The sequence below is a fragment of the Hemitrygon akajei genome, chromosome 21 (genome assembly GCF_048418815.1).
Source record: "Hemitrygon akajei chromosome 21, sHemAka1.3, whole genome shotgun sequence".
Lineage (NCBI taxonomy): Eukaryota > Metazoa > Chordata > Chondrichthyes > Myliobatiformes > Dasyatidae > Hemitrygon > Hemitrygon akajei.
In genome coordinates, this window is record NC_133144.1 from 62,683,323 (window position 1) to 62,710,599 (window position 27,277).

The following is a 27,277-nucleotide window of genomic DNA, read 5'->3' on the forward strand; positions in this document are numbered from 1 at the left end:
ATCAAAATAATACAGGAAATTTTAAAACTTATTACACAAATACGATTTTAAAAGGACCACCTTTATTGTTATGAATATAATCAATGTGAAATAAAAAAACTTGGATTGTGTAAACATTTAAAATGTGACTGGATTTTATCAAAACAAATATAATTTGATTTTTCCCATTTTGTCTTACTGCTAGCAAATAAATTTTTATTCTCATGAATGACCTTCCCAGGAAACTGCACCCAAATGCCGTAAAACACAACCATTTTCATATTATTAATGTACTTAGAGGGAAGTTTGTCTTGAATCCAGTTTCCATGGCTAATTAGCCTTGTAATAAAATTACATTAAACTTATTCAATAAATTAAATAGACATTTACCGTAGATTCCGGACTACAGAGCGCACCTGATTAAAAGCCGCTGGCTCTAATTTTAGAAATAAAATCAATTTTTTAATTGTAAAGGCCGCACCGGATTTTAGGCCGCAGGTGTCCCACGTTGTAATATGAGATATTTACACAGAAAGATATTACACGTGAGGATTTTTTAACTTTTAATTAAATCCATATGGTAACAAAAACAAATACATATTGCAAATGCTTTTTTTTGAACCGTGCCCGTAACGCGGCTACTTTTAAATATACGTTGCGTATACTTCTTTACTGAACAACATTCCAATATCTCCTAACGACTGGTAAAAAATATATATACTGCAGCCTACCAGGAAAAGTTATTGATCGCCTTTAACTTAAAAGCAGCGTTCGCTCAGATCCAAAGCCGCTCGCGTAATGCGCTCCCCCCTCCTTTCCGTTTATCGCAAACCGGCGTTTTCCCACAAGACACCGCGAAACTGGGTGTGACATCATAGCATCCCGCGATGTAGTACAGAAAACAAATATAGTTAAAACTCTTCTAACTTTAACTAGAAAATGAATTACTAAGCGAAAATATTATAAACTAAATAACTGCCATAAGGCAGCACAATGCTTCGAGTGTTTTCCATGTTGATGAGGGTGAGTACAAATGACTGATTTACAATAATTTAATTGTGAAAGTGCGCTTGATTTATCGTACAATTTCATTGGACCTCTGTGAACTACTCATCAATTTTATTGGTCTACTGTTATGAGGCAAAATGTTTACGAGGCGGCATGAAAAAAATCATGTATTAGCCGCTCTGGATTAAAGGCCGCAAAGTTCAAAGCTGTTCAAAATGTGGGAAAAAAGTAGCGGCTTAAAATCCGGAATCTATGGTAATTAAATTTTTAACAGTAATTTTGCAAACCCTTGCTCTTCTTACAATTTTCAAATTAAGACAGCTTTTGAATTAATTTTACTTAACTATTTGATACAAATCTTAAAGTAACTGGTTATAGAGTAATATCTCAAAATCCCTTTAGGCAAAAGTGGTGCTTTAAGCACATTCTGCTACAACAATTCAGGACTTATTTTATAAAGTGCGAAAAATGCCAGCCAAAATTAAACCAAAACATCAAAAATGTAAATTTAATGGCACATAACATTTGAAATAGAGAAATATTCTAGAAAGATATAAACTGGAAACACTGCAGGGGAAGTTTACAAAGTTGCTGCCAGGGTTTGAGGACCTGAGTTATAGGGAACAGTTAAATAGGTTAGGACTTCCCTCTCATTCTCCTGTCCTTCGCTCAGCCAGGTTGGGTGAGACTAGAATCAGAGATTATAGGTTAATTGTGAAAGGTGAAATACTTAAGGGCAATCTGAGGGGAACCTTTTCACTCAGAAGGTGGTATGATTGTGGAACCAGCTGTCAGTTCAAATTGTAACATTTAAGACAGGGTTTCCCAACCTTCTTTTATGCCACAGGCCCCTACCATCAACCGAGGGGTCCATTAAAGCTTGGATAGTTACATGGAGGGATTTTGAAGGATGTGGTCCAAGTTCAGCTAAATAGGCCAAATAAACTGTTTCTATGCTCTGGTCCTCTATGACTCTAATTTGAAGTGGTAAATATTGTGAAAAGATTTTACCTCCATTCTCCACCTGTCAACATCAGGCAAATTCACATGTGATGAAAATGTTTAAGCTGTGTCCCAAATTTTCATTATCACAGGCTTGTGCTTAATTTAAATTGGGGTGATGATACAACTGCATATTAAGCACAAGCCCATCATAAAGAAAAATTGGGACACAGCTCAAACATTTTCTTTACATGTGAAGAATTCTTGCTCAGATTTTTTTAAAAGCCACTGGAGTAAACACAAAAAAAATATTGGCAAGTAGCATTAAAGATTTTGCTTCCGTAATTATAACTTTAAAAATTCATTATTTCCATTTGCCTTCCCTCCTCTGCTGGCCATTAAAAGATTTATACACTTGCAGTAAAGATGAAAAGCAAGTGGCAGCAATTAAATTGAATGAACCCAATTTCATCATCAGAAAAAAAAATCACCTTCTAAAAAATGAAAATTTACTAAAAGGTACATCATGCTCATCCATTACATGGTGTTGATTTTATAGACAAATACAGTACACTAAAGTTTTTCAAATTTTTCTGCGGCAAAATATATGATAGAGTTTGTAGTGACGATGTTTATAAAGCTGTTTATTGAATGACTAATTGTATGTCAATATTGCTCCTCTACCCCCCCCGCCCCCGACATAGATTATACCTTCAATTCTATATTGTAGTTCACAGTTTATTAACTGTAAAGTACATAAAAATTTGAAATCCCTAGGTGCAGTATAGCAGGGAGAATATCCTGAAACAACTGTATATTTTGATCATAATATAGAAGTTAATGGTCAATTAAAGAGAAGATTCAATTAGAATGGAAGAGAAATACATTGGGAAGATTAGAAAACAAAAGTGGTGGTTCAGGTGGAGTATAAAGAGCAGGACACAACAGTTGGGCAAGTAACCAGTTCAGTGCTGTAACTTACATTTTAACCATTCACTGGCTGCTTATGGTTCAGCTTTCATTTCTGAAACCTGCTGAGAATTTCCAGTATTGTTTTCCCTATCTAATTTTCAGCGTTTGCATGATTTTGATCTTGGACTATTATTTTAACTCAATATGTAATCCTCGGGGGGGGGGGGGGAGGGGAGAGGAAACGGTCTAACGGATTAACAACTAAAGGTTAAGCAAATATCTAACATACAAAAGGATCACTTTAAACTAAGACTACAAGTTCACTTCCCTGTTAAGTCCAATTTTGCATGCACAAACGTGCAATTAATGTTTTCCACACTCAGAAAGACTTGAGAGTTGTCCATCTGTAATCCAGTTACATAGTTAACAGGTTGAAGATGTTTCTTTAAAAAAAATAACAGACTGGGGAAATTAAATCATCATCTTAAATTTATGCTGGGAGAACTATAAAATGATAATGTACCATCTGCCTTTAATGGGGATTTTGACAATTTTAATAACAAGCTATGGAGATCAGTTTCTCTGGGGTTTGTGCACCTTATGTTGCCTGACCTCCCTTTGCATTGAATTGCTATACAGCTACAATGCAATCTTGATAAATGTTAAGTGAAGTGAAAATGAATTACCCTTGCATTAAAAAGAGAATGGTAATTGGATTTTGTACCAAGTTCTACAGCAACAGAAGAGCAATGTTGCATTTTCTGAACTCCATGAAATAAGAACCTCATAAGATGAATGTCATGATTCACTTAGATTATGACTGCTCATTTATTTTAGAACTACATTCCTGGACTACCCCCTTTTGTCTTGATATCCTTACTATCTCAAAATCCATCAGCCCTGAATATATCTGGCAACTCAACCTCCACCACTCCCATGGATACAGAATTCCACACATTCACCACTCTCCAGTAAAACTAGCCATCTCTTTCCTGAATTTCTGAGCCCACCAGAGGCAAACATTGCTGCATCTACCCTAACTGGTCTCGGAAGAATTTTCTGTTTCAATCATTTCCCTTCATTTTCTTTTAAACTATAGAGACTGCAAGTTAACTGCTTCGCACAGCAAAATCACACCAGCTCAAGAAATGAATCACTGCATTTCCTCTATGGCATTAACATCCCTTTTCAGGGAGGGAAGCAAAACCTGTACACAATACTTCATGCATGGTTTCACCAAAGCACTATATAACTTAAAGAATTCTTTAACCTTGAAAAATCCCCCTATAATGAAGGACAATACACAATATAAAGTGTCTATAAAAAGTATTCACCACCTTCAGAAGTTTTCATGTTTCATTGTTTTACAACATTGAATCACTGTGGATTGAATTTGGCTTTTTTTTTGAAAAAAATTACTTCTTATCAAGGTGGAAACAGATTTCTAGAAAATCATCCAAATTAATTACAAATAGAAAAGACAAAATAATTGATTGCATAAATATTCACCCCTTCAAGTCAGTATTTAGTAGATGCACCGTTGGTAGCAATTACACCCTTGAGTCTATGTGGATAAGCCTCTATTAGCTTTGCACATCTGAACACTGCAATTTTTCTCACTTCTTCTTTAAAAAACTGCTCAAGTTCTGTCAGATTGCATGGGGATCATGAGTGAACAGCCCTGTTCAAATCTAGCCACAAGTTCTCAATTGAATTGAGATCTGGACTCAGACTTGGCCACTCTCGGACATTTACTTTATTCTTGTTAAGCCATTCCTGTGTAGCTTTGGCTTTAAGCTTAGGGTCATTGTCTTGCTGGAAAACAAATCTTCTCCAGTCACAATTCTCTTGCAGACTGCATCAAGTTTTCCTCCAGGATTTCCCTGTATTTTGCTGCATTCATTTTACCCTCTACCTTCACAAGCCTTCCAGGGCCTGCTGCAGTGAAGCATTCTCACAGCATGATGTAGCCACCACCATGCTTCACGGTGGGGAAGGTGCGTTTTTGATGATGTGTGGTGTTCTGCTTATGCCAAACGTAGTGCTTAGTCTGATAGCCAAAAAGCTTAATTTTGGTTTCATCAGACCATAGAACCTTCTTCCAGCTGACTTCTCCCACATGCCTTCTGACAAACTCTAGCTAAGATTTCATGAGTTTTTGTATGCGTAGTCTCTCCCATCTCAGCCACTGAAGCATCTAAGTCCTCCAGAGTTGTCTCTTGGTAGCCTCCCTTACTAGTCCTCTTCTTGCACAGTCACTCAGTTTTTGAGGACAGCCTGCTTTAGGCATCTTTACAGCTGTGCTATATTCTATTTCTTAATGATTGACTTAACTGCACTCCAAGGGAAATTCAGTGACTTGGAAATATTCTTGTATCCATCTCCTGTCTTTTCAATAACCTTTCTTATGGAGTTGTTTGGAGTGTTCTCTTGTCTTCATGGTGCAGTTTGCACCAGGACACTGACTCACCAGCAGTTGGACCTTCCAGCTACAGGTGTATTTTCACTACAATCAATTGATACACCTTGACTGCACACAGGTGATCTCCATTTAACTAATTACATGACTTCCAGAACCAACTGGCTGCACCAGTGATAATTTTGTGTGTCATATTAATAAAAGGTGAATACTTATGCAATCAGTGTGTTTTCTATTTGTTTTATTTGTTTTCTATTTGTAATTAATTCAGATCACTTTGTAGAGATCTGTTTTTACTTTGACATGAAGGAGTCTTTTTCTGTTGATTAGTGTAAAAAAAAAAAAGCCAAACTAAATCCACCGGTGATCCAATGTTGTCAAACTATGAACATGAAAACTCTGGTGGGGGGGGGGGGGGGTGAATACTTTTATAGGTACTGTATATCTTCTCAATTGTTTGCCATTGGGAGAACAACCTAGCATGAATTAGCTACTGGGAATGAAGTATCTGATATTTGCTATTTCTTCACATCTCAATTGATCTACAAAAGGATCTTCAACTATAAAGTTCTTAAAATAGTGTAATACTGAATTCTGAAAGGTGTCTATTGGAGATAATATGTTTGCAATACTTCTACTAATTTTATAATTTTAATTAACAATAAAACAACTTAATCTAAAAACTACATTAAAACTCCTGAAATTCTAACCACCTCCTGTGATTTTACAAAGCAAAAATAACACTTGAAGCAAAAACAAAATCTCTACAGCTACTGTGACACTCCTTTTGTAGGGGAAGCATTACAAAAATATAAATTCCCCTTCGATTGAAGAATCACAAGATGACATTTTTTAAAATAATGAACATATTTGAATTATCCAATAATGTGAACTGACAAACCAAAGCAAGCAAGGTTTGACGAGATGGTCTGAAATGAGTAAGCAGTACAACATCTCATTAACAGGTCCCTGACACATTGGTCTTCTATGCACTCAGTGGGGTCAATTGTAAAATCAGCGTTCTACAGTTTACTTCACTGCAACAGGATACATTCCTTGGCCAAGGGAGGAAGGAGGGAAGCCGCAGCCAAGAAGTTTATAAATCCAAGTTTTCAATGACATCTTTCAAATTTAACACCTGTAATTCATGATGCCTGATTTGCTGAGTCCTTCAGCATTTTATGAGTGCTGGTACAGTATAACATGAGCACAAGAGATTCTGCAGATGCTGAAAATCCAGACCAAAACACACAAAATGCTAGAGGAACTCAGATCAGGCAGCATCCATAGATGGGAATAAATAGTTGACGTTTCCAGACAAGACCCAATGAAGCTCCTGATGAAGGGTTGGTCTGAGACATCACCCTGTTTATTTCTGTCCATGGATGCTGCCTGATCTGCCAAGTTTCTTCAGCATTTTGTGTGTGTAATTCAACTGCCTACATCTGATGCCTCATAAGACAAGCTGAGTGTTGGTGGGATGAGGTTGGGGTGGTCCATAATCTTGTCTCTTTCTTCACCTTTCAATTACACAAAGATCATGAAGTACAATATAAAATTCATTGAATTTTCAGTGTTTTTGGAAAAGTACTTCAGAACTACATTTTTTAAAGAATATTTAAAAACACTAAAATCCAAGTGATCTTGATGATGTTATAACAAAAAATCAATTTAAATTACTGGCCTCTTTGTTTAAAGTATAGAGCCTTCATTTGGATCAGTCATTGCCAAAAGAAAAATGATTACAATCATTTTAAAAAATTGTAAGGGGACTTCCCATATTCCCCTTAATACACACAATTTACATTGTATAGCTTTCATTACTTGCTGCATTACGCTAACTCGCTATTTCGAAACTGTTCCATCTCCTTACAAGCACATCAGTAATTCCAGTAAATCAGATAAGTGAATCAGGATTCGTAAAATCTTGGCAATTCAGGACGATGTTTCTCACCCTCTGTATGCTACCTTGGCTGAACAGAGGAGCACTTTTAGTAATAGACTAAGACAACTGTCCTGAGTGCTATATGAGGTCATTCTTACCCTCAGCTATTAGGCTCTACAATGAGTCAACCAGAGAAGTGATGACCCCCTCCTGTTGACTGTTATTAGCCTCTGTGTACCAGAGTTCTGTTTTCTCTGCTTACCACACCCTGCTATCACAGACACCCTGTGGAATACTACCACCACTTATTATCTGGACTGTGTGAATGTGCACCATTACTGTATAATATTACAGTAATTCATACACTATCATCATATCAGTGTGAACTTGTAAATCTTGCAAATTTTGTCATCTTTGACTTGTCAATCTTGTACATCTTTATTTTTAAGGTAGCTTATTTTTTATTCTTACTTCTCAATATTTGTAATCTGTGCATTTGTAATACGACTGTGACACTGTAATTTCCTTTGGGACCAATAAATTATCCTTCTATTCATCTATCTAATGGTCTTACCTTAGTGCAAAGGTAATTCAGGACAGTGAAGTCCCATTTTTTTGCATATCCTGCATTGTACTTCAGTATTGCGTCCTGTAAAAAAAAGTAGAAGGAATAGTTATTTAACTGGCTTCATTTGAAGGACATGATTACCATTTGGAGAGAATGGCTCCAAACATCCTGAGAAAACTATTAAGACAGGGACTTGCTAATATTAACATGAGCAAAATAACAATGTAAAAACTGAGGCAAATCAGCCTTTTAGTTAAAAGAATAAGGGTAAATAGGCAACAGAGGAAACTTATAAATTAAGGATAGAGTTCTTAAATGTCCTGAAAATCTGGAGTTGATCAGGAAGAGAGTATGGATTTTAGAGATTAGGAGGGAACAAAAAAAAAAACAAATTTAATTTTGCTCCCCACAAAATTATGGCAATTAAAGTGGTTAACCAGATATCATCAACGGTATTTATACAGACTTCCAGAGGCTATTTGCCAAAAATTTCCTAACAGAACTTTGGTGGCTTAAAGTAATCCTCATGGGATTAAAAGCTCTCAAAGTCCAACCCTATGTTGCCATCGTGAGAGGGAGAAATGGGTAAGGCTGGCCAAAAGGGCTCTGGTGAAGCTGTATGGACAGTGGGATACAATGGATTACAAAAACATTGATGAACTCCAACCACAACAATCAACGTTGAACAATGGAGATGAGTGGTCATCAATGGCCAATGCTCCTCTGGGAGCCAAAGGCCCAAGAAGAAGATTGAGAGAAAACACTGTGGTTTCACTGATATGATAAATTACGACAAGGCATCAGAATACTAGTTTTGTATTCCCAGGAATTTTGAAAGGGTCAATTTGCCTGAATCTTCAAACACTGTGGGGAACCAAGAGTAGATGATAAATCTATCTGGCTGTGACAAATTTAAGAGTAAGAGAAAATGGCTAAAAATTAGAATCATCCCTTTCAGAAGTGAAGATAAGAAACATGCAGGTGGTGGTAGAAATTTTGAACTCTTTCGTTATTTGCAATTCACATGTCAATGTGTTATACTTTTAATTTTAATTTATGTATTAGGGGAAGCAGACAGGTGGATTAGGCTACAGATCAGCTTTGATCTTACAGAATGAATTAAGGGCTAAAATGGCTTCCTGCTCTTTCCTGTCATGCCAGTAAAGCTACATACTAACTGGCAGCAAGTGCTCAAAAAGTGCAAAAGCTAACAACCAAGTAGATTAAAGTTGATGTAAAGCACTTGCTCAATATACAAGCTAATTATAATCAAAAGAACTTACTAAAATTGCATTTCAAATTAACTGAATGAAATCCCTCAAGGCCTGCAACACATTACTGCATATTGAATCTTATTTCACACAAAGGGTCTTGGCCCAAAATGTCGATTCTTTATTGCTTTCCATTGATGCTGCCTGTCCTATTGAGCTCCTCCACCACTTTGTATATATTACCTTAACATCCAGTGAATTGTCAAACTTTCTTGACAACGCTATTTGAATCAATTCCCATCGACTGCTCACACTCTTCCTTCCGTCCTGAAGGAAAAAATGCATTCAAACTGTAGTGTAGTTTATGTTGACAAGAATTACACAACATAATCAAGATCATTATAAAGTTCATCCTATAATACTTTGGAAATCAAACACCAGCTGAATAAATTTATCATAAAAGTAATTTCCCCAATTGTGAAAATGAATGCAATTATTTAAAATAAGTTCACATCATGAAAGACAGAAGGTATTGTTGAATACATTTAAATAGATAGATTTCTAATTAGAAAGAGAATCAAGAGTTCAACAGACTCAACAATATAGTATTGAGCTAGATGATCAGTCACAATGGTACTGATATGCAGAGCAGGCTCATGGAGCCTTCAATGTAAATAAGCATTCATGTGAATAATGCTTACAGCCAAATGAACTTTTATTTCTACCTAAATGTTAAAACTATCATTTCTTGCTCTAATAACCATAAGTCACAGGAGCAGAATTAGGTCATTCAACCAATTGAGTCTATTCTTCCATTCCATCATGGGTTCTCCCGGTAACATCTGATACCTGTAATAATCAAGTTCCTCTCAACCTGCTTGGGTGACGAGGCCCGCAGGTCACCCTTGGGCAAGATTAGCATCTGCTTAATTGCCCTGATCAGGGTCATGTGAAGCCATGGGAACAGGTAATGGATGGTCATACGAGCAGCTGGTGAATGTCACAAGTCCTGGTTACGCAACCATTGACATCAGGCAGACAATTTCTGAAGAGTATTGATAATGGCTGGGGCCTTGTAAAGACACTGCCCACAAAAAAAAACCCAAGCAGGCTAGTAAAAGATGTTCCACTTAAAACATCCCATTCTCCTTGTAGAATGTGCAATCCTGTTTCTCCTCAGAATGCTGATACAGAGTGAAGTAGGGATACAAGGGGGGAAAAAAGACATCAAAGATAATAAATCAAGATATTGATATTACTTCAAGGAACTTAAAATTGAATACATATCCAGCATGTCATTCACCTAACAGTCCAAAAACCAAAAAGTCAAAACAATTGAGATAAAGCGCACTTTTATACTGATCTCAAAGAGACATCTGCTGACAAAAGTTAAGAATTGCAGTTGCAAAAACTGCTACCCAATTCCTAAAACAGGTAACAGTTTGAGTACCCCTATCTGAAAGGCTTGGAATCAGAATCAGGTTTATTATCACCAGCACGTGATGTGAAATTTATTAACTTAGCAGAAGCAGTTCAATGCCATACATAATCTAGCAGAGAGAAAAAATAACAATAGTAAATAAAATAAATAATAAGAAATAAACAAGTAAATCAATTTTACTATTATTGAATAGATTTTAAAAAGTGCAAAAACAGAAATACTGTATTTTTTTATTTTTTAAATGGGGTAGTGTCCAAAGATTCAATGTCCATTTAGGAATCGGATGGCAGATGGGAAATCACTGAATCGCTTCTGAATTGCCAAGGACTCTCTGACGATGGTGTCTGAAAAGAGGATGCTGTCCAAGTTGCATGCCATCTTGGACAATGTCTCCCATCCTCTCCATAATGTACTGGTTAGGCACAGGAGTATGTTCAGCCAGAGACTCATTCCACCGAGATGCAACACTCAGCGTCATAGGAAATCATTCCTACCTGTGGCCATCAAACTCCCTTGGAGTGTCAGACACCCTGAGCCAATAGGCTGGTCCTGGACTTATTTCCACTTGGAATAATTTACTTATTATTATATATTTATGGTTTTATATTGTTATATTTCTACACTATTCTTGGTTGGTGATTGGGATCAATAAAGTATGTCTGTCTGTCTGTGATCAGCAGATGCTTTATCTTCAAAATGTTTTGAATCATTAAAATATTTAATGTCGTGCCTTTTCTTAAATTTCTGCAACTGACCCGCTGAATATTCACAATCATCTTCAATTTTCAGTTCACCGTGATAGATTTTAGCTTGCTTCATGATCAGCATACCATTAAGTGAAATATGCTCACTCCACGCTGACGAATCCCTTCTTTCAATACACGATCAAGATCTTCATTTATTGTTTTATGCCAATTTTTAAAATATTTTTCATTAACTTCTGTTCATTACATACAGTATGTGAGGTCATTTCTCAGACTGTCTGTGATACACAGAGACCCGTGCATTGCCTGGGAACCTTCCCAACACCTTGTAGAATTTTCCATTTGTGATGTCATGTCAGTGCTCAAAAAAACTTCCAAGGTTTTTGGATTTTTGGAATTTCGGATAAGGAGTACTCAACCTGTATTTTTTTTCTCTATTTAGAGATGCAGCATGGTAACAGGCCCTTCCAGCACAAGAAGCCCGCGCCTTAATTCTTAATTTTCTTCTTACATTTCCTATCATTTTTAATAACAAGGTACCCATCTTCTTTAAAATAACCTTTCAAGATTGTAAGTAATCAGAAGCCCTGTATGAACAGTGATATCCAGAGAGAGCCAGATCAGAGACATTCAAGTCTAGTGATCAAGAATGCTACAAGAGGTTCAGGTATGACATCTGGAAAGTGATCTCTCCGTCAAAGTAGAAATTCCAGTCTAGACTGGAATCAACTAGGGCTGCTTGACTGTTGGGGCAGGATTTGAATGCCATAACCTCCTACAAAGTTAAACCTTGAGACATAGGGAACAGCAGAGTTTCGCTTCCAGATGAGCTCAATGCCTTCTATGCTCGCTTTGTTCACCAGATCAGGGAAGAACCATTGCACATTTATATGTCTTCTGATGATCCTTTGGTCTCAGTATCTGAAGGTGATGTGCAGTCTGCCTTCAAGAGAGTGAATCCAAGGAAAGCATCTGGTCCGGATGGAGTACCTGGTTGAGTACCGAAGACTTGTGCTGACCAACTGGCTTGTGTACTCACGGATATCTTCAATCTCTTGCTGTGGCAGTGTGTGATACCCACTTGCTTCAAGCTGGCTTCAAACATACTGGTGCCCAAGAAGAATGTGGTAACCTGTCTAAATGACTACCACCAAGAGGCACTCACATCCACAGCAATGAATTGTTTTGAGAGGCTGTGTTGAAGCTTATCAGCTCCTGCCTGAGAGATGACTTGAATCTGCTCCAATTTGCCTACCAAAGCTACAGGTCTACATCAGATGCTATCTTATTGGGTCTTCACACAACCCTGGAACATATGAACAGCATGGATGCATACATCAGGATGCTCTTTATTAATTACAGCTCGGCATTTAACACCATTATCCCCTCAAAATTAATCAGTAAACTCCAAGACCTAAGCCTCAATACCCCCTTGTAGACACCAGTCAGTTCATATTGGCAAAAACGTCTTCTCCACCAGTACAGGAGCACCACAGGGATCTGTACTTAGCCCCCTACACTACTTGCTTTACACCTATGACTGTGTGGCTAAGTACAGCTCCAACACCACATACAAGTTTGCTGATGACACCACTGTTGTAGGCTGCATCAAAGGTGATGATAAACTAGCATACAGGAGGGAGACTGAAAATTTGGCCAAACGGTGTAATAACAACAACCTCTCACTCAATGTCAATAAGACCAAGGAACTAATAGTAGACTACAGGAGAGGGAAACCAGAGGTCCATGAGCCTGTAATCAGAGATGGAGGTCAGTAACTTTAAATTCCTGGGTGTCACTATCTCAGAGGACCTGTAATATGAATATAATTGTGAAGAAAGCATAACAACACCTCTACTTCCACAGGAGTCTGCAGAGATTCGACATGTCATCAAGAACCTTGGTAAACTTCTATAGATGTGTGGTGGAAAGTGTGCTGACTGGCTGCATTATGGCGTCGTATGGGAACACCAGTACCTTTGAGCACAAAATCCTACAAAAGGTAGTGGAGTTGACCTAGTACGCCATAGGTAACATCCTCTCAACTATTGAACACATCTACGTGAAAAGCAGCATCCATCATCAAAGATCCTCACCACCCAGGCCATGCTCTTTTCTCATTGCTGCCATCAGGTCGAAGACACAAGAGCCTCAGGACTTGCACCACCAGGTTCAAGAACAGTTACTACCCCTCAACCATCAGACTCTCGAACATATAGGGATAACTACATTCATTTAAGGATTCTTTTATCTTGTAATTTCATGCTAATTATTTATTCCTCTATAATTATTATCTGCATTTGCAGTTTGCTCATGGTTCCTGATGTTCACAATTTACAGATCCTATTTAGTTACTATTCTATAGATTTACTAAATATGCCCCCAGAAAAAGAATCTCAGGGCTGTACGTGGTGACGTATGCACTGTAATAATAAATTTTACTTTGAACTAAAGCAGGGGCTCCCAACCTTTTTTATGCTATGGACCCTTACAATTAACTGAGGGGTCCATGAACCCCAGGTTGGGAACCCCTGCTCTAAAGCCAAATCTATGGAAGTCTAGAATAGAATTAGAAAAAGGTGGAAATATCAAAATCAGGCAGCATCTGTGGATAAAGAAGCAGAGATCATGATCCAGTAACATTAAAAATTATTAAATAGGAAAATACTTCCCATTTGCCTCTCAATAAGATGGGACAATAACCCTCATTGTAATGAATGGAACCGCATACTGAAAGCCTGGTCTAAGCAAGCACAGGGTCTTCAGGGCAATTTACCAGTTTGATATGAGATCATAGGAAAGCCATCATCTGCTGTCGGACACCAGGTCCCAAATCTGGAAGTGCAGACTTCCACATTTGGCAGCACATACACAGAAGCCCTGGGAGTGCTGTCATAGAAACAGGTGATTGACAGCAGTTCTGTTCACCAGCAGGATCCAGCCCAAAGTTTCAAAGGTTATGGTCTTTCATCAAAAGTAGAGAATGGTAGAGATGTAGCAAATTTTATGACCGAGAAAGGAGAATTTAAGTGGGGCAGAACTGGTTTGCTAGTGCAATGAAATGGAAGATCTTTAATGCTGAAAGTAAGAAGATTAGATGTCAAATGTGACAATAGTACAAGGCAAAAGGGATTAGTGATGGAACAAGAAATAAAGGAAGGGTTACAAAAGGGCAAATGACAACTGCAGTAGCCTTATTTGTTTTTTTTTACTGTATTTGAATCCACGGGTTTGAAACTTGACCTTTTAAACATTAGAAAGATGAGCTGCCGTTCTTCCAATTTTCATTGAATGCCATTACAAGAATCTAGAGGGCTGAGGACAGAGGGGCCAGAAGGGGAGCAGGTTGAAAAAATAAGGCAACAGATGATCATTTGATCATTTTTAAACCATTTTTGGTCGTTCCAGTGCAGGAATGTTTGCAAATATCCTTCATCACAAATTGTCTGCCAATATCTTTCAGACACTAGTCTGAAAACAATTCAGTTCCAAGTTATTGCATCTATTCCTAGATAGAAAGCTACATTCTAATACATAGAATAAATACCTTTCATACATTTAAACTTGATAAATTAACCATTTCCCAATTCAGGAAGATGGTATTATAATTACTGCAAAGCCTGTTAAGATGTGGGATTCTGGCCTGGACTGGAGATTGATAACTGAAACTACTACTATTTTGGTTGGAGCACATATTTTTAACATAGAAATAGGTATATTAGTATTTAAAGTCTGGGCATTCTTTACCTCATTTTCAACAGGAAAAAGATTTTGATCAGAGCAAGGCATTTTCACATGATTGTCATCCCAGGCATCTTTGTAGTACTTGGGAAAAGGTCGAAGAACATCACCGCTTTTCAACAAGTCTGTCTGCAGTACAAACATCGAGTTAACAATTATAATTATAGGAAAAAATCATAAAAAGTAACTTTGCACACTCAATCTACAGAAATGCAGAATTATTTATTCTGTCTCATATCTTTTAAACATTTGGCAGAAACAGCACACACATCCAATTTGAAAACAGGCTTCAAAACAATGTTTTCAGGAAATGTCATGTCACATCCCACCCATCCATCCAGCATCTTCTGACAGGAGACTCCAATGCATAAAAACAAGAACAGTCAGGATGGGAAACAGTTTCATCCCACAGGCCATCAGGCTTCTGAACGCCCCGCCACATTGCATTCAAAGTGGCACTGGTTAATCTGCTCTGTACCTGACAACATTTAATATACGAACTTCACTTCATTTATGTGTAATTATCTGTGGATTTTATCCTTATTTCCCTAAGTTATTGTGTATTACATGTGTGTTCTGTGTACTACTATGCTTTAACACCCAGGTTTGGAGAAACGTTGTTTCATTTGACAGCATACATTTATATAGTTAAATGACAATAAACTTGACTTGAAACGAAGATAACTTCATCCATTTTCAAAACAAAATCAGTACACTGCTTGGAAAAAGACAAAGGATTTTAACTTACTCGAATGGTTACAGAATGGTTGCCAGATGCTCTTAAAACTGGCAAAGTGCCACTGCATTCTGGCATTCTTCTCATCTCAGTGATTGGAGTTCCAAGCCATTTGACATCTGCAGTATGCCTTCCTCGAATAGGCTTCTTATCTTCCATGCAATTCCCTCTTCTAAAAGTCAAACATCTGTTAGCATAACAAAACTACTAACTACAGTACTCTGAAATTCAGTTAATTTATTGTTCATATATTCTAACCATTCCATATACTTCAGAAGGTAAAAGCTTCTCTAAGTATTTTTGCATTAATTCTTAATTTCAAAATGAACTGGTATAACCTTCCAAGTGAGCTAAAAAAAAACACTCAATCAATCCAACACACACAAAATGCTGGAGCAACTCATGGTCTGATCAGGGACAGTCAGCATGACTTTGTGAAGGGCAGATCGTGTCTAACAAGCCTGATAGAGTTCTTTGAGGAGGTGACCAGGCATATAGATGAGGGTAGTGCAGTGGATGTGATCTACATGGATTTTAGTAAGGCATTTGACAAGGTTCCACACAGTAGGCTTATTCAGAAAGTCAGAAGGCATGGGATCCAGGGAAGTTTGACCAGGTGGATTCAGAATTGGCTTGCCTGCAGAAGGCAGAGGGTCATGGTGGAAGGAGTACATTCAGATTGGAGGGTTGTGACTAGTGGTGTCCCACAAGGATCTGTTCTGGGACCTCCACTTTTTGTGATTTTTATTAACGACCTGGATGTGGGGGTAGAAGGGTGGGTTGGCAAGTTTGCAGACAACACAAAGGTTGGTGGTGTTGTAGATAGTGTAGAGGATTGTCGAAGATTGCAGAGAGACATTGATAGGATGCAGAAGTGGGCTGAGAAGTGGCAGGTGGAGTTCAATCCGGAGAAGTGTGAGGTGGTACACTTTGGAGGGACAAACTCCAAGGCAGAGTACTAAGTAAATGGCAGGATACTTGGTAGTGTGGAGGAGCAGAGGGATCTGGGGGTATATGTCCACGGATCCCTGAAAGTTGCCTCACAGGTAGATAGGGTAGTTAAGAAAGCTTATGGGGTGTTAGCTTTCATAAGTCGAGGGATAGAGTTTAAGAGACGCAATGTAATGATGCAGCTCTATAAAACTCTACTTAGGTCACACTTGGAGTACTGTGTCCAGTTCTGGTCGCCTCACTATAGGAAGGATGTGGAAGCATTGGAAAGTGTACAGAGGAGGTTTACCAGGATGCTGCCTGGTTTAGAGAGTATGCATTATGATCAGAGATTAAGGGAGCTAGGGCTTTACTCTTTGGAGAGAAGGAGGATGAGAGGAGACATGATAGAGGTGTACAAGATATTAAGAGGAATAGACAGAGTGGACAGCCAGCGCCTCTTCCTCAGGGCACCACTGCTCAGTACAAGAGGACATGGCTTTAAGGTAAGGGGAGGGAAGTTCAAGGGGGATATTAGAGGAAGGTTTTTCACTCAGAGAGTGGTTGGTGCGTGGAATGCACTGCCTGAGTCAGTGGTGGAGGCAGATACACTAGTGAAGTTTAAGAAACTACTAGACAGGTATATGGAGCAATTTAAGGTGGGGGGTTATATGGGAGGTGGTTTGAGGGTCGGCACAACGTTATGGGCCGAAGGGCCTGTAATGTGCTGTACTATTCTATGTTCTATGTTTAACTCAGAAGGTCAGGCAGCATCTATGGATATGAATAAACAGCCAAGATCCTCCTTCAGGACTGGAAAGAAAAGTGGAAGTTGCCAGAATAAAGAGGTGGGGGGACAGAGGGGAAGGACAATACCTAGGTGATAGGTGAAGCCAGATGGTAAAGGGCTGGAGAGGAAGGAATCTGATAGAAGAGGAGAGTGGACCATTGGAGAAAGAGGAGGAGGAAGGGATCCAGGAGGGAGTGATAGGCAGGTGAGAAGTAGTAAGAGGCCAGAGTAGGGAATAGATGAGGGGAGGCTACCCAGACAGAATACAAGGTGTTGTTTCTCCACCCTGAGCGTGACCTCGTCATGGCATAAGAGTAGGCCATGGACCAAAATGCTGGAACAGGAATAGGATTTGGAATTAAAATGTTGGTCACCTGGAAGTTCCGCTTCTAGCAAATGGAGCGAAGTTGCTCAACAAAGTAGTACCCAAATTATAGTGGGTCTCGCCAACACAGAAAAGGCTGCATCGGGAGCACCACACACAACAGAAGACCCCAGCAGATTTGTAGCTGAACTGTTGCTTCACCTAGAAGGACTGTTCGGGACCCTGAATGGAGGAAGAAGGTGTCAGGACAGGTGTAGCACTTCAGCCTCTTGCAGGATTAAGTGCCGGGAAGGAGATTCGTGGGGATGGATGAATGGACGAGGGAATCGTAGGGTTGAGGTAAAGATACATTTGGTGTCAGGATCCCTATGAAGATGGCGGAGTTGCGGAAAATAACGTGTTGGATGTAGAGGCTCATGTGGTGATAGGTAATCACAAGACGAACTCTATCCCTGTAAAGGCAGCAGGAACATGGGGTGAGCGTGGATGTTGAAGAAATTAAGGAGATGCGGGTGAGGGTAGCATCGATGATGGAGGAAGGAAAACTCCATTCTTTGAAGGAGGACGAGATGTCCTGGGAAGGGAAGCTCTTGCTTTTCAGGTTAAATTAAAAGTTTAAAGTAGTGTCATGTGGAAAACTTTAAAGACACTAATCGATATTTCTGGTATACAGTATTATTTTAACATTGTTATGAAAAGTTGACAATGCATTATTTTAAAAAAAACTTTCCTGCCCTTTGTGAGGTGATAAGGCAAACAATTATAATTCAGTCCAAAACTGTATTAATGTAATGCATACATCTTGGTTATGAAAAAAAATGGCATGGTCAACTCAACACACTGTTGTCTTGATCCTTATAAATACTACAGCCAGCATAATCACTAAATTACTTTCCAAACAGTCTCATCTCCTTTGGAACTATACTGGTTAAAACCCAGTAGGTGCCTTGCCCAGAGAAAATTTTTCTCACTGGTGAACATAGTCTCTCCCATAGCTCCTCAGAGCAACGGCAGTGTAATGTAAAGAAAATGGAGGTGAAACAAGTGAGATATTGTCAAAATACTGTCCACAAAACAATGTTCAAATCAATATTTGAATGTAAAAAAATATAGAGTACTTTCTTCCCATCGTCTACATAATTTCAGCTCAGAATTATGTCAGCATATGCTGGTTCAAGTTGCAGGCTATATAGTCAATGACATAACATTCCCAACTTTGACACACAGACATGGAGGCTTCTCAGAAATGTGTCAATAGTACCATAGTTTAAGATCAGGTGATTACAGAATATGCACAATGTTGTCAATGTATTGGGGATGTTAAAAACTTAAAACATACACTTACAGGTTGTTCCATTTTTGACGCCACCAGTAGAACAGCCCAGAAGCAGATGAGTGCTCCTGATTCCTAGTCTTTCCACTGCTGGCCATACACATTACTGCAGCACCTCTACAGATGTAGTAGTTTACCGTCTGTCAATTACACAACATGCTCCATTCAATGCGAATATACCCCGGAATAACAAGCTACACTGTGCAGAAACCTGTAACCTTACCATACCTATTGTACAAGCTTATTTTAATGACATTAATAGCAAACGGCATGCTGCTTCAATGACATTTAAAAATGCTCTGAGTAACAAAGAGTTTCCAGAAAAATTATAGAGCCAAGTAAAAGATTAAATTGAAACACAAACAATATTGTTTCAAAATATGCTGTACAAAAATAATTTAAAATTTAACTCTATTAATCACTCGTGAAAGATAAAATTTTAAATTCGGGTGCTATGTGCAATAACTCTTGGCTACAAGAATGTAAGCATGCTTAAGTTCTAATACCACACAGACCAGCACTTCTACTGAGGCACGTCTTGCTTTCACATCAAACCAATTATAAGCATTGACGCAAGGCCTGTATCACACAGACAAATGGATAAATAATTTTATTTGTCACATGCACTTTGAAAAATACAGTGAAATGTGTCATTTGCGTCAACCACCAACACAATCTGATGACGTACTTGCGGCAGCCCACATGGATCGCCAGGCTTCCAGCACCAACAGCGCATGCCCGCAGCTTACTAACCCTAACCCAGGTAACCCTAACCTTTATAATGTGGGAGGAAAACTACTTGGTCACATGGAGAATGTACAAACTCCTTATGCAGAGCAGTGCGAATTGAACCACAACCTTCCAATCGTTGGTGCCGCACAGTGTCAACTATCATCTACATTATCATGCTGTCTGAAGTTAATGGGAACTCAGCGCTGATGATATTCCCAATAGTTTTTGGATCATGATCTGCAGGTGATGTGCTAAGCATTAAGTATGTGAATCAATAATGAAATAAAATCATTTTATGTTTGCTGATTCCAAGTTGACTTTAAAAAATGAATTCATTCATGTTTCATTTGTTTATAAGCTTTCGATTCAAGAATAATTAAACTAATTTCAGAAATCCTGTGATTTATTCTGCCGAGGTACAGGAGCCTGAGGTCCCACACCTCGACGTTCAGGAACAGTTATTACCATACAATCATCAGACTCCTGAACCACTCACCTCAATACTAAACTGACTCCTCAAGCCCAGACTCACTTTCAAGGATTCAACAATTCATGTTCTCAGCATTATTTTTAAAAATTTATGATTTTCAAAATTTCAGTCATTGTTTATATATAGGTTTCCATAAATTCTATTTTTTTTTTAATTTTCTTGTAAATGCTACAAAAAAATAAATCTCAAGGTCATATATGGTGACATAAAAGTATTTTGATAATAAATCTACTTCAACCTTTGACTTTAAATTTACTTCCTTTTGTTCTTAAGTGAATGGGCTCCTGCAAAGATATACAGTAGATTCCAGTTAATTGGGACACATTGTCACCAGTTCATTTTGGCCTTATTAAGCCGTTTCCCCAATTCGCCAAAGTTTCATAGAAATTGTTGAAAAGGTATAAAAAAGACAAACCACCATTTAATTGAGTAAAAAAATTAGAATATTTAAATGAAATACAAAATTAGGACACTAATAATACTACTACTGTACGATAAAACTGTATTAGCTCCTAACAGTTATCGGAGGAATTCATCCAGTGTATGCCAACACGTCCTTTTGATTGACTAATGAAGAAAATCAGCACAGACACCTAGAGCAGATAATGGACTGCCTTCACAACGTCTCAGCAAAAACAAAATCACTGCTCTTTGAACACAAACACATGCAACTGACATTATTTGAAAAATGTTTGCTCTAATCATGGTGTAATGTCTAATGGCCATGCATATGCCTATGAATGACGCCAGTTAGAAACCTCAGCAAGTCTCCTGTCTCAATTAAGTGGCACAATGTCCCAAATAAATGAAGAGAATTTCAGCTATTTTCTCAATTGGCTTCTGTTCTTTAAGAGCTCTCCCAAACACGTAGCTGCCCCAATTAACTGATGGTGCAATTAAATGGAATGCACTGTTACTCCAAAGGCAACTCAAAGTCTCTTTCCAAATGACATTTTTGTAAGAACAGAAATGAGTAGCAACAGGCTATTCAGGTGTAGAGAGTATAGCAGAGTTAACCTCAGCACTTTCAGCAAAGGTGCTGCACAGCAGTTCCCATCTAGCTGGCAAAGACTGCTGGGGAAATTCAGTATCAGTAGAAGGAAATGGAGAGTTAACAATTTGGGTCAGATCCTTCCTTTGGGCTAACAGGCTGAGAGGTGATTTTTCAGTCCAGGGGAACAGCCTTCCTCTGCAGATGCTGCCTGACAGGCCAAATTCCTCAAGTATTTTTTTTCCCACCTCTGGGTCTAGAATATGTAGCAATTTGTCTCTTAGACACTACATTATCCTCAAATAAGTTGGTAAGACAAGCAAATAGCCACAAGGGATAAGATAACAAAGATAGCCACCAGCAAAGTTTACCATTTGATGTGTGGATTGGCAAGCAAAAACCACAATAGACATTGCTGAAGTATTATTTACAGTGGGAATATGATGGAACAATAGATAATGCACTTGGTGCCACGTAAAATCAAATTTTGATAACCAAAAAAATAGGAACCAAAGACAGTGGGAGGAAACCAGAAAACCGGGAGAAAATGCATGCATTTCATGGGAAGAATGTATAGGCTCCCTACAGAAGACACTGGAATTAAACTCTGAGCTGTAACAGCATCGCACTGTTATGCTACCGTGCATCATCAGTAACAAAAATCTATAACCATGTAGGTCAGTATATTCTGCCATGCCCCTGACCTACTAAAATCAAACGACCAATCCCATTTCTACAAGTGCAAAACAACACACCCAAAAAAAATGGTGGATTAAGTGAAATGGAATTAATAAATTGGTTTAAGGTAAATCAAAGACCAAGATGCAGCTACCATCAAAGATGAAATTTTAAAGAATTCAAGAGAGAGATTAGATTTATTTGTCACAAGTCCATCAAAACATACACAGAAAAGCATAATTTGCATCAATGAATCATCACAGTCAGAGGATGTGCTGGGCAGCGTGCAAGTGTTGCCAAGTTTCCCGCGCAAGTACAGCATGTCCACAATTCACTAACTGTAAACCATGTGTCTTTTCGGAATGAGGGAGGAAACTAGAGCACCCAGAGGGCACTCAGTGATCACGAGGATAACGTACAAACTCCTTACATACAGCGCCGGGAATTGAAAACCAATCATTGCTACCCATGATGTCCAGTTAAGCAATTCCATGATCAATGAGATCAAAGCTTTTCAAGAAGAGTGGTGGAAGACAATTACATGACTAACAAAATTAAAGGGATCAATGAACCTCCCCATTGGCAGTATTGAGAGAGCTCAAAAGACTGCAAAAGACAAGATCAGAAATATTCCCGGTTACCTTCAGACAGATCAACTAAGACAATGATTTCCTAATCTTTTTCCAAGGTCTGCACTAGTCACATAGAAACCAGCTTTCAATTTGACCAAGTCCACATGACGTCAGCTCCAGCTGAGAAGCTGTAAACAGCACAAGTAAAAATACCTGCCTCAAATTAAAAGAATGTTTAATCATGTGTGGCACCAAAGATCCCTTGCAAAACTGGAGCCAACTGAAAGGCTGCTTGTAGGAAACTAATATCCTGTGTCCATGAATATATTGAGCCATTTTGATTGCCTACTTGTCCAGTTATATCAGCAAACCATCCCGACCACCACAACCCCAACACAAGGTTGGAGCTGGGCTAATTACCAGGAGCTACAGTTTTCATTTTCATTTAAGATTGCACCCATAATAGAAGATAGAACAGTGCACAGTGCAAGCTCTTCAGCGAACGATGTTGTGTGACCTTTAAACTACTCTAAGATTACTCTAACCATACCCTCCTACATGGACCTCCATTTTTCTATCATCGATGTGCGATTCTGAGAATTTCTTTTCAAATCTTTTTATTATTATTATTATTATTAAAAAATAACACAGGTACATCGAAGTAACACCACTTACAATGCCTCAAAAAAATTATCTTAAAGATTGAAAATTTTGTGAATAAAAACCCTACTAAGCAAGAAATGTGAGGAAAAACAACCCATTGGGGGTACAACCCCGGAGCCATGCATCATACAGAAAGCTTCTAAAAATAAACATCAAACCGCCAACAAGAAAGAAAGATATCAAAAAAAAATTTACACTTAGATCGTGGAGGAAATCTATCAGTTAACTGAAATGATAATAACGAGCAAATGAGCCCCATCTCTTCTCAAAATCAAATAAAGGTTCAAAGGTTCGACTTCTAATTTTCTCCAAGCTAAGACACATCATCACTTGAGAGAACCATTGTGACAAAGTAGGAGCTGATATATCCTTCCATTTCAACAAGATGGCCCTCCTAGCTATCAATGTAACAAACGCAATAACATGTTGGTCAGACAGAAATACCATGGATATTTTGAGGAATTATTCCAAAAAGCACAGTCAATTTATTAGGTTGTAAGTTGATTCTGAGTGCTTTAGAAATTGTCGAAAAGACTGACTTCCAAAACTGTTTTAATACAGAACATGACCAGAACATATGTGTCAGTGTAGCTATCTCAGTTTTACATCTATCACAACACTTGTCAACATTGGGAATATTTTAGAAAGTCTCTTCTTCATCAAATGGTAACAATGTATAATTTTAAACTGAATCAGTGAATGACTAGCACAGATTGAAGAAGAGTTAACCAGCTTCAGAATCCGCGTCCAATCCTCCCATATAAAAGTCAAATTGAGTTCCTCCTCCCAATCCTGTTTAATCTTACGTAAAGGACGCTTATCCCATTGTAATAATACATTATAAATTCTTCCAATAGAACCTTTCATCGAAGAGTTTATATTCATAATAGTATCTAACAAGTCAGTTTCCAATATGTAAGGAAAATTACTTAAATATTTTTGTAAAAAATGTCTAACTTGAAGGTATTGTAAAAAGTGTGAATATGAGAGAGATTATTTATCATCTAATTGTTCAAAAGACATTAAACTGTCTTCTTTAAGCAAGTCCAAAAAAGAATTAATACCTTTATTTTTCCAAAGTAAGAAAATTGGATCACTCCAGGAAGGTTTAAAAAAGTAATTACGATAAATTATACTACAAAGTTTAAATGTTTTAAGACTAAAAAAATTGCGGAACTGGAGTCAAATTTGTAAAGGTGCTTGATATAGATTTAAATTAGCAACTTTAGCTAATTGTATAGGTAGAGGATAACAAAGTTAAATAAAACTGTTTCACAGCTTTCAGTTCCAGGTCTACCTAAACTGGCCAATCATTCCTATCACCCCAATATAACCAAAAGGACATATATCGCAAATTAACAGCCCAATAATACATTCTTAGATTAGGCAAAGCGAGACCTCCATCCTTTTTCAACTTTTGTAAATGACATTTACTAATTCTTGGTCTTTTTATTACCCCAAATACAAGATAGAATAATAAAATCAATCTGAACAAAAAAAAACTTCTTAGTCAAGAAAACAGGAATATTCTGAAATAAATATAGAAATTTTGGTAAAATTATCATTTGAAGTACATGAATATGACCAACAAGTGAAAAAGTAAGTGGGCTCCATCTACTAAATGAGTACTTCATAGAGTCCACTAAAGGAGGAAAATTGGCGTTATAAAGATCCTTATATTTTTTAGTAATATTGACACCTAAATAACTAAAAGAATCTGTAATTTTAAAAGGAATATTATCATATATAGAGACAGATTCATTTAAAGGAAGTAATTCACTTTTACTAAAATTTGATACCAAATAAGATTTGGTAACCAGGAACATACTTAGTATTGCAAATATGACAGTTAGTTCTACAGCACAGAAACCTCACTTGGAGTATTGTGTGCAGTTCTGCTCATCATATATAGGAAGGATGTGGTTGCACCAGAGACAGTACAGAGGAGATTCACAGGGATGTTGTCTGGATTGGAGAATTTTAGTTATGTGGAGAGATGAGATTGGTCACAAATTTTTTCTCTGGAGCACAGCAGCCTGTGGGGTAACCTGAAAGGGATATATAATAGAGAGGTACAAGAGACATAGGGTTTAGACCATAAGACATAGGAGCAGAATTAGGCCATTGAGCCCATCGAGTCTGCTCCGCTGTTCCATCTGGCTGATCCCGGATCCCAATCAACCCCACACACCAGCCTTCTCGCCATATCCTTTGATGCCCTGACCAAGCAGGAAACAATGAACTTCCACCTTAAATATACCCACAGACTTGGCCTCCAGCACAGCCTGTGGCAGAACATTCCACAGATTTACTACTCTCTGGGTCGCCCCTCAAATTTGAGGCTGTGCCCTCAAGTTCCGGATACTCCCACCATAGGAAACATCCTCTCTACATCCATCCTAACTAGTCCTTTCAACATTCTGTTGCTTTCATTGAGATCCCTCCTCTGCAGTCTTCTAAATTCCAATGAGTACAGGCCCCAAACTGCCAAACGCTCCTCACATGTTAACCCCTTCGTTCCCAGAATCATCCTCGTGAACTTCCTCTGGACTCTCTCCAGTAACAACACATTTTGGAGATAAGGAGCCCAAAACTGTTGGCAATACTCCAACTGCTGGCTGACTAGTGTCTTATAAAGCCTCAGCATTATCTCCTTGCTTTCATCTTCTATTCCCCTTGAAATAAATGCCAACATTGCATTTGGAAAAGTGGGAGTGGAAAAATGTTCAAAAAATGTAATTGACATCTGAAACTCACTGTTAAGAGGATGAATAACAAGAATTTCAATAAGCAAGGCATAGAAAGTTACAAATAGATTCATTCCAAAGTGATTGCTTAAATGCTGCACACATTAATTACACTTTACAATTGTTTGGTAGTAGTTCAAAATAAATAAAACTAAATCCAGTTAAGAGTCAAAATCTCTATAATTTAGCAGTTTTTTGTCTCAGAAAGCAGCCGTGTTTACTCTAGAGCCTGTTAATACCAATTCTTAATAGATGAAATGACCATACATGTTAATGCTGACATGTAAATCAATATTAGCTATGCCAAATGGACAAAGGTATTTCAAGTGTATCAGTGTCCTCTATACACCTCCCAGTGAAACATCTACCACAATTTATGAAATAGAGGTCACTTTACTCTGATAAAAATATAGTAACAGCAAGATTAAAATTTTGAGTTCTCATTAAGTTCATTTAAAACAAAGGTTCCCAAACTTTTTATGCTATGCGCCCCTACCATTAACCAAGGGGTCCATGGACCCCAGGTTTGGAACCGGACTACCATGCACCGGAAAAATCATACACAGGATTTTGTCTATCAGCTTCCAAGTGAAACAGGCTGCACTTTTATCCTAATCCCCTGGATGAACAATGGATTTCACCAGAAGCCAATGAATGAAACTATTAATGAATTGCACCATCTCATCTATTGGATGTGACTCAACCCCTACATACCAAATACAAATATTAAGACAAACCTCAAGCAAAACATCTAGTAGAGATTCAGACATAAATGAAGATATTCTACCAGAGGCAAATCTGTGTTTATCGTACCACTAGTTTGGAGATAACTTTACCTATGCCACAATAAATTCTATTATACACGATTCTGAGTTCCATAGATTTGTACATACAACCCCTGATCACAAAGGGAGCATCAGTGTTCAGACAATGTACATACATTGTAATGCGAATGTGCTTACTTGACTACTTGAACACAGAGTAAGATTGCATGTATCATGTATTTAAACCCATAAAATACAATTCACCCAGAATAGCATTAAATTTCCTCTTAACGCTGAATAAAATAATGGATCTTGTCTGGGCCTTTAACTATAGAATCTATTACTGGGTACAGAGCTTATTCATTGCTGAAATATATAACATTCATTAAACATCCCTTTATCTTTGGCCTACTAGGAACAATGCCATGAAGATGTAGTAACCACCATTTTTGGATCTCACTAAGCTTGCAAGATAACTGTAGTAAAGATGAGTACTGCCATTTTAGTTTAATTTTCATTTACAGATCCAGTCTGGAAAGAATGAGCCTTAAATCATTTCACAGCGGCTGTGCGTTCAGATTTCTAATTTAGCTTCTGTAACATTTAACTGGAGAAAAGTTTACTTTCATGGATACTGACCCAGGTGGCTCCATTTAGAAAGCAGAAGGATTTGTGCTGTGCACCAATGCTGGAAATAATTCCCTTCCAGTTCAACT

At 38.0% G+C, this 27,277-nt stretch overlaps 1 protein-coding gene across 2 annotated transcripts in view; it reads right to left on the reverse strand.

Annotated features, from left to right (window-relative positions):
• parga (poly (ADP-ribose) glycohydrolase a) overlaps positions 1–27,277 on the reverse strand; it is a 165,024-nt gene that overhangs the window by 123,596 nt on the left and 14,151 nt on the right. The window contains exons 4-7 of one of the 2 annotated variants that reach the window (XM_073025591.1): positions 15,559–15,733; positions 14,817–14,939; positions 9,168–9,251; positions 7,720–7,794 (exon numbers count right to left, since the gene is read on the reverse strand). In XM_073025591.1, coding sequence (XP_072881692.1) covers positions 7,720–7,794; positions 9,168–9,251; positions 14,817–14,939; positions 15,559–15,733 — 457 coding nt within the window. The remainder of the gene's footprint in view (positions 1–7,719; positions 7,795–9,167; positions 9,252–14,816; positions 14,940–15,558; positions 15,734–27,277) is intronic. The other variant, XM_073025592.1, reaches the window with a different exon arrangement.